The 8,514-nt window shown below is 39.9% G+C and overlaps 1 protein-coding gene across 1 annotated transcript in view; it reads left to right on the top strand.

Annotated features, from left to right (window-relative positions):
* COL15A1 (collagen type XV alpha 1 chain) overlaps positions 1-8,514 on the top strand; it is a 116,341-nt gene that overhangs the window by 91,264 nt on the left and 16,563 nt on the right. The window contains exons 23-28 of the mRNA XM_017738629.1: positions 1,818-1,871; positions 1,952-2,011; positions 3,829-3,897; positions 4,256-4,297; positions 6,635-6,680; positions 7,202-7,291. Of these exons, the coding sequence (XP_017594118.1) occupies positions 1,818-1,871; positions 1,952-2,011; positions 3,829-3,897; positions 4,256-4,297; positions 6,635-6,680; positions 7,202-7,291 (361 nt within the window). The remainder of the gene's footprint in view (positions 1-1,817; positions 1,872-1,951; positions 2,012-3,828; positions 3,898-4,255; positions 4,298-6,634; positions 6,681-7,201; positions 7,292-8,514) is intronic.

Raw genomic sequence — 8,514 nt, forward strand, 5'->3', positions numbered from 1 at the left:
CACTTAGTAAGAACCTCAGTGTCAGCCTGCCCAAATCTACTGTGCTGTTGTAAATGAAGTTTCCTTTTGTGGTAAGAAGACTCCTGTGGCTTCCTCGCTTCCTTCTTTCACTTCTAGCTGTGACTGCTCCCTTCTGTCTCAGGGAGTCACCAACACCTGTCAGACTGGGCCAGCACCTAGAAAAAATAGTAAAGGTGGCCTCAGCTTAGTCAACTCTCACACTGTTAATGTTTATTTGAAATCCCAGTTAAAGCATGAGATCAGACACTGCTCTTTCTTTAAACTAAAAAAGAAGTCTGTTTCTAATTGTCCTCACGGCTGATTAAAGTTCAGATTTGCATATTCTTTAAAGGCTCAGGTTTTAGAGAGTGAAGTAGGAAAATACTTCATAACATTTTTGATTTCTTTTTTTGAGTGAACTAGGAAAATGCTTCATAACATTTTGGATTTCTGTTTTTTTCAAACCTCATTATTGGATGTAGTATCATGGAAAGGTGGGTTGAATTTTGAAATCTTGGGAGCACAATATTGAAATTCACATCTGCCAGTTCAGCAGCAATCTCTTGCCTGATTGAGACACAAGCATTAACTTTGATCACACGGGCAGAAATTACCTTCAAGGAGGAAATAAATTAGAAGATTAGTAAAAGTCTTACCACCTTCAAGCAGCTTCAGCTGACATTAAATTCTGATAAGCTTTAAATTCTGACTAAAATGGTGACATTATAAATCACTATATCCCTATGTTAACTGCTTATGAATTTCAAGTCTAATCCAGTCTCAGTTTCAACCAGATAAAAACTAAAACAAATGGGAAATTATCTCATCTTCTTCATCAGATAAATTTTTCATGAATGTACGTATCACTTTTCAATGAAATGACACCATGTGAAGGGTTAAACACACCCATTGTCACATGTAAGTGGTATCTGACTGAGATCTACAGACAGATTATTTAACAAGTAATGCAAGAAGGAGTATCTCAGCATTTCAGCAGACTGAAAAAAAAGGAAATGAAACCAGAAAGGCTGACAAATATAACGTAAAGAGGTTGTCTAGACCCTTGTGGTTTTGTTGAGTTTCAGGAAGCTAACAGTGGTTGAAAGTTTGTAGATCCTCAGATGTGCTGCTTTTTGTTGATCACTTGTAGGCTGCCTAGAAGCTGCATCCTTGCAAATGCCCCATCACAGGTTATCCATAGTCCTGGACCACCTCTCCCAGGCAGCCTGCTTGTCCTCTCCTTTTGCTGTGGCTGGTATTACTTTGTGAGGCCTGGTGAGTCAGTCACACTTGTATAAAGAAGGAACAGTTCTGTTTCAACTATCAGCCCCATGAATCCACAAACCCAGGCTGGCAAGAGGCAAGTAGAAGCCTGTCACTCTATGAATTCTTAGGCTGATTCACAGACATTTCCTCACAGGGCCTGGTTCAAAAATAATTAGAAGAACAAAAGGGGAAAAAAAAAAGGAGATGCACAAGATGCACAAAGCATGCATCTCTAACTTCCTTTTCTGTTCCTGGCTGATGCATTTTTCTTCAACACATGGTAAGTCAGTTTTGAATTGCACACCCTACAAGGAGCTGGGAATTCAGACTTCATTTCAGATAGGTGGTCTTTCCCAAACCAGAGCTGAGTTACACACAGTCCTCAGCTTCTGAGATCACTCAGTAGGGCAAGCAGAGAGGAGGTTCGGTGCAGTCCCTACAGGCAATCACAGACTGATTTTTAATGTAGATATGAAACTATATCTCTTATTCTAAATAATCAAATATAGATCAACAAAATGGGCCATAATCACATATTCTTTTTTGTTCAGGGACCAACAGGACCTGCTGGACCCAAAGGAGAACTTGGTTTCCCAGGACGCCCAGTATGTATTATGCTCTCAAGTGAGATAAAGACAGAAAAGCTTGCTTCTGACACATACTAAATTATTTTCTCTTGTTTCAGGGCCGTCCAGGACTGAATGGACTGAGAGGTGTGAAAGGTGATCGAGGTGAAGCATTTAATGTAAGTTATTTTTTATTTCAATTAGTTGAAAAAAAAACATTAAAATCTGAAGTCTGACTTATATTGATTCCTTCCAAATGATGATGGGATTAAAAACCTGAAATGATATAGAAATAATTGTGTTTCTGCTACTTTTCCTATCTAGCAGCAGTCATTGAAAAGTCAGCTTCTGGGTCCATCTGAGCAGTTCTTGCAGATACACATAGTTGTGTCAGCTCCCAGGTGTAACAGTTATGTGTGTCATTCACTGCTACCATAGCAGCTTCAAATAGCACAAGATTTTTCATTCCAGTTCTTTTATATATATATCGAGGACTTCCTGATCCAGGCCACCAGTGTGACCTCTCATGATGTGAAGATACTCCCACAGGCTCTGAGCTTTCTAGCCGAGAAATAGCCCTGCGCATATCACAGGGAAGTGGTATCTACTTTACTAACAAGGAAATACTCACTGATACCTGCTACCTGCTACAGTTGCCCTGTACAAGTATCCAGAATAATGACTTCTGCGTAGATAATCGCATATCCATGCTCACCTACAACCTGTAATTGCAGAATGACAAGTGATGAACCAAGCTCCTGTTGCTGTAAGTCTGTTCTCATGAAAAGATTTCAGACAAGTTATCTCATGACAAACATTGAGCCTGGACCACAGAACAACTAACACTGCTGAGCATAAACAATAAGCTTCACAATAGCAGAGTAATTTGTGTGGTTGTTCTGATGTCATGGGACATTCTGTGCTAGAAAATTGGTACCCATGCCACAACAGCAGCTAACATTATTTCATCTGCATCAGAGATAATGCTGAAAAAAAATACAAGGGTATGTTACTGTGTTAGCATAAAGTCAGTATCACTGTATTTCAGTAGGGCACTTGTTGTAAATGGATTCTGTTGTAGGAAGCCTCTGGTTCTACTTTCTTCAAAAGAAAAAAAATATGGCAAACACTGCAAGGCACAAGTGTCTTGTCTATCTAGACAATAAATATAAGTGAGATGATGTTGCTTTATTTGAGTAGCAGGGAGACTGAGAGTTGCTAAGTATCTTCACAGAACTGGTAAGTATTTAAGTATCTCCACAGAAAAAAAGAGCAGATACTGAATATGGCTTGCACCTCTAGAAGAAGGTATAAATAGAAATATAGTTCCTGGAAAGTGAAAACAGACAAATTAGACAAATTCTAATTGGAAGAAAATGACAGAAAAGTTGACTACCCACCAACAGAATATATTAGAGTAGACTTTCCTTTCCTCCATATTTCCAAACAATATTGAAGTTCATTTTCTGGATTGTCTGTCCTAACCACACAGAAACTATTGTAGCAAGTGTAACTAGATGAAGTACATCAGGCTGACAGGTTAGAGCAAACAAGCAAACAAAAGAGGCTACATATTCTAGTAGTCCTTCCTGGAGTGCTCAGGGAAGATAAAATCTAATGTATCTCTAATTATTCATGAGATGACGTATGTCACCTCACAGAAAGTTGTATTGATGTGGACTGAAAGGTGAACATGGTCTTGTGCCAAGTTTTCAAATTACACAGTAAAGAGCTGACATACATTTTTTGTAAAAGGCAGTCATGCCTCCAGTCTAGCAGGGTTCCTTCGGGTTGCTAATTAGCATGTACGTATCTTACTGGCACTTGAAAATTTATGAATTTTAGCAGTCTTGAGAGTTCTAGATCAGTGTAGAATACCTAATTTTCCTTGGATGAGAGATCCACTGTCTTTACTTCAGTTTCAATTTGCAGTTCCAGTTTGGGGCTGGGGTTATTTTTTGTCTAATATCTTCCTTCTTTCACTTTCTCTTACCAGGGCCTTCCTGGCTTGCCTGGGCCCCCAGGGCCCCCTGGGCCTCCAGGACGTATACTTTATATCAAAGGAGTAAGTACCACTGGGGATCAGTGACTGGTTTGTAGCAGAAATGTGCTGCTCCAGAAACAGTTTGCAAAGGGAAACAACAAAACTTGTTTCAGTCAACACAGTTCACAGTGGGTAAACTTGCTTGTGTGCAGAGAAAAAGACCTCTTAACCAAAGCCACTGTCATGGAAGAGTTTTGCCCCCATAGCCCCACAGAGAGGGACATGATGGCAGACCTGGCAGCAAGCTGGGCTCTGTGCTAGGGAGGTGCTGCTTTTGTTTCCAGGCTTAGCTCCATCATGACTGTTAGATCCATATGATGCGTTACCTGCTCTATCATACCTATGCTCATTAAAGTAATTTCCCTCCTGTTTTCAATAGACAGTTTTCCCAGTCCCTCCCAGGCCTCATTGCAAAATGCCAGTAAGTCACACACAGAGAATCTGCTCTTAGGATGCATGGCCATGACAGAACATAACCAAAGCAGCTGTACACCTAAACACCATAACTTTGCAGCTTTTCTCCCCCTGCCTTCTGCTTTGCACCAGGGATGTGTTTTACTTGTTCTTCAAGATAACAGATTTTCAAGTGTTTAGCCATATATGAAAACTTAGCCATGTATAAAATATATAACAGAACTAGAAACACTAGACGCTTTTGCTTAAAGCACTTTGATTACTTGTTCTTTCTAATATTTTTAATGCCTTTCAAAGCTTGTGTTTCCATAGTTTAGGAGTTGCTTTGGGGACCTCAATGTGTATGCATACAAGTACACGTATCTTTTAGATGTATGTATAAATACAGTTCCCATGTTGTTATGTCTTTAGCTGTTTTTAATTTCCCTGTCCAAAATAAGATTCATTATGTATTTCGTTGTGGCATGAAAGATGCATCAGAAAAGAAAGATCATGTTCTTTATTTGACCCTCAAATGCAGTCTGTTCGCATAGAATCGCAGCAGGTGAAGATCTGGCCCTCCTTTCCAAAGAGTATGACAAAGCCTGCATTACCTTCAAAGGACCTGCAGTTTCACACATAGTATGAAAAGAAAGGAGATAGGTTTCATATTTTCAGAACACTAGTGCAATTTTTGTTTAAGGAATTACAGAAATTGCATCCTAGAATGAATGGTGAACATAATTCAGTCCTGGAAGTATTTTCCCTAGGGCAATATCCTACTGTTAAGCTGTGGGGTATGTACTTGGAAAGGATTCTGTCCTTGGGAGCCATAGTCCACCCCTGAATAGTGTAGGGTTCAAGATGGTGGTTCTACTTTTCTGTTAAACAGTATAGTTCCAAATGATACTGTGCCTTCTTCTCCAATTTGCATTCCAGTTAGTTTTCACTTATTTTAGAGAAACAGCCCTTGACTTCCTCTATGCTAGATGTATTGATACTCACCCTAATATTACTGCTGAAGAAAGTTGTATCCCAACTTGTGATCTTTTTGTGAATTAATGATAAATAGTCATTACTCTATGGTAATTAGCCATTTCTACAGTTTTGGCCTACCTCCTCTATGCATCTTTTTTTTACCTCTTTGAATTTCTCCCTTGAATCTTCTTGCTCCCATTGTATAACATTGTTGTACATTGATCACATACATCCATAATCATGTATGTATTTGTCAGCCTCACCTCTGAAACCTGACTGGACGAGGCCCTGAACAACCTGCTGTAGCTGATCGTCCTTCGGGCTAGACAATCTCCAGAGATGCCTTCCAGCCTCAACTCTCCTCTGATTCTCTGTGGAATGATTCAATCAAAACAAGCCTATTTTCACTGAATTTCAGATAATAATAGCCACTTTTCTGGAAGGTTGCAATCAGTGAAAAATAGCACTAACTTTTATGTGCACAAGTAATAGAAACATGTACTTATAAATATCTCTTCATGCACTTGAGTGTGCTAGCTAGATTTGTCCTGCATTTGTGAATAATCTTCTAAACCTATCCAAGTTTATAGATAAGAAGTCTGCTGTTCATGCCTACATAAATGAATGTCGATAAAGAACTACTGACTGAACCCCACCAGTTTTCCTCATGGGAACTGAACTTCTGAAGTTAATGGAGCTATCCATGTGAGTAAGACTTCTACAGGATAGTACTACAGGATTAGCCAGATGCAGCAACTTCCATTTTTTCATACACTTGCTTAGTTTCCTATAAATGGTACTAGCAGGTACCCAGGTTTCCAAGCACTGTGCCATGTATTAGTTCCTGCATTGTCCCTAATTTGAGGACAGCATAGAGGTAGGTAGCATGCCCACTGTTACAGGTGTCAGAAGAGAATGTGCTAGAATAGCTTCTGCCTCCCCATTGTGGTCTCAATGCATCTGGAGCACAGGTTAACATCAGACATAACATAGCCCTGGTCTGATGAAAAAAATTACAAACACAAGCTGTTATCTCACAGTCAAAAATCAAATCCTGCTTCCAAACACGATGTTGTAAATTCAGAATTGTTCTTGGAGAATGAGTTTTCTGATGCTTCACTGGCACAACTGAGAGTAGGATTTGCTGATGCCTCCAAAATGCATGATGTTACCCTTTTGCTGAAAGCATGTTGCATGTTAAAGAGAGCACAATCCTCATAAAAACTTGATCAGCTATACTCAGACACTGTCAAACTGGAGATAATCCCAGAGTGTTGTTGTAATATTTACTAGCATGCAAACTTGCCAGACTTTTCAGTCGCACCAAGTAATGCATTACCATTTCTTAATATGTATGGATAATTTTTAATGGATTTCTTGTCTGCAGGTGAACACTCCCTATCCTGGAAATCAAGAAGTTCTTGATGACCATGGTGGGTAATTCTTTTCTTGTACCTTGGTTTAAATAAATTCTTTTTGTTTGGTTGGGGTTTTCATACTTAAGAGCTTTTTGCTTTTTCTTGGCTATTGTATAACTGGGGAAAGGGAAGGGAAGGGAAGGGAAGGGAAGGGAAGGGAGTCTGGAGGTAGTAGAAGATGTGGTATGAAACACTCAGTCATAACTCAAGAAATGTTTCTGCACCTGTTCCAGTGAAATTCACTGGAAAATGGTAAAAAAGACCAAACAGGTTTGTTCAGAGGGTCTTAGGCTGGGTGGTTAGGCAAAGGGGAGTAAAAGATTGACTTGTGAGAGATTGTCTTGCGCACATTGGGGTTGATAAGAGAGGACAGGTGGGCAGCCATTCAATGATCATGAGTGAGACAGGCATAGAGGGACAAGAGCCATGTGCCCCACGTGTGGAAAAGTTTGCTCCCACTTTCAGTGGTTTGGTTGTCACTGCTCCAGTCTCTGCTGTTTTCAAGTCCTCATGAATTTGTGATGCTTTTATGGCAGGTGCTAAAGCAAACAGAGATTCCTGGGGACTGCGCAGTTCAGTACACTTAAAAGGAGAAAAGGGAGACAGAGGTGCTCCAGGACCACCAGGTACACTAAATCTGTAACACTAGGGATATGTCATTGGCAGCCTGTGGAGGAATATATGTTTAACTTCAAAAGCAATTCAGCAAGATACTTGGATATTTATCTCTGCAGCCTTACCTGCCTAAAGATTTACGCCTGTGTTCCTTGATGAACTAACACACAGAACAGCAAAGCCCAGAATATTATCCAAAATGACTTCTGAAAAGACAGCCTGCACATTTGTGAGCATTAGGAATGTGTTAAGTACAAGAATAGATATTGAAATGTAAGTGGCTGGTCCGATATTTTTTGACATTTTAGAAGGATATCATGAGCAGTTCCTGAGATATCATTTTGTTGTCAATCTTTCTGAGCCAATTGGGCTAAAATCCAGTGCTTCACATTTCAGGGTAACACAACTGTGCATTCTGAGTTTCAGGCAGTCAGTTGTTGGTGATAGTCCCGCTTCTAACAGGTGATAGAAATAGATGATTTCCAGTTCAACTAATTTTTAATATTTTCTGCTGTATTTGTGAATAAACTCTTTGAAAAGAGTTACAGAAGTAAGCATCTGTTTGAAAATACTGTGATTACGAACTCTTCATTTTCTGTACATTTTTTGAAATCTCATATACTGAGATAAGGCTTCGATCAGTGCCAGAAATCATTTGAAACAGAAAATGCAGTATATTGAATTACTGTTGTGTGAGAAATGAGACAACTCTTAAAAAAAATTAATTTATTGAAAACAGAAAAATTGAAAAATTACAGAAATTAGAAAAATATAAAAATTTGGGATCCTATGGTTCAGTAGATGGTATGCCCCGGGAGCGCAGGGATTTGAGATCTTTTGGCTGAGACAGCACTAGACCTCAGGTAGAGAAAAAGAACTTGCAGTGCTGGGCTGGCTTTTGGCTGGTCCAAAAGTAAAAAAATTACTAAAGGCTCCTTAAAAGGAGTAAGGCTTTGAATGCCCAGCACCAACATCTACCACAGCTAGCCTGCAGAGAGAGAGAGAGAAAGAGAGCCCACCTCGCTGCCTCGTTGTTTTATAGTGTCTTTGCTCCACCCCAGTCTGCCCACAGCCCACCCACAGCCCGCCCACAGCCCGCCCCTTCAGTTCAAAGTGATTGGTGCTTTCCCTTTGATAGATCATCACCATCCACCAATGGATCATCGTTGTCAGAGGGGTGGTATTAGTTGAGATAAGGGAGCTAAAGTGCCTTCATTAAAATTCAGGTATTCAG

This window comes from Corvus brachyrhynchos, unplaced genomic scaffold (assembly GCF_000691975.1).
Source record: "Corvus brachyrhynchos isolate BGI_N302 unplaced genomic scaffold, ASM69197v1 scaffold146, whole genome shotgun sequence".
Taxonomy (NCBI): domain Eukaryota; kingdom Metazoa; phylum Chordata; class Aves; order Passeriformes; family Corvidae; genus Corvus; species Corvus brachyrhynchos.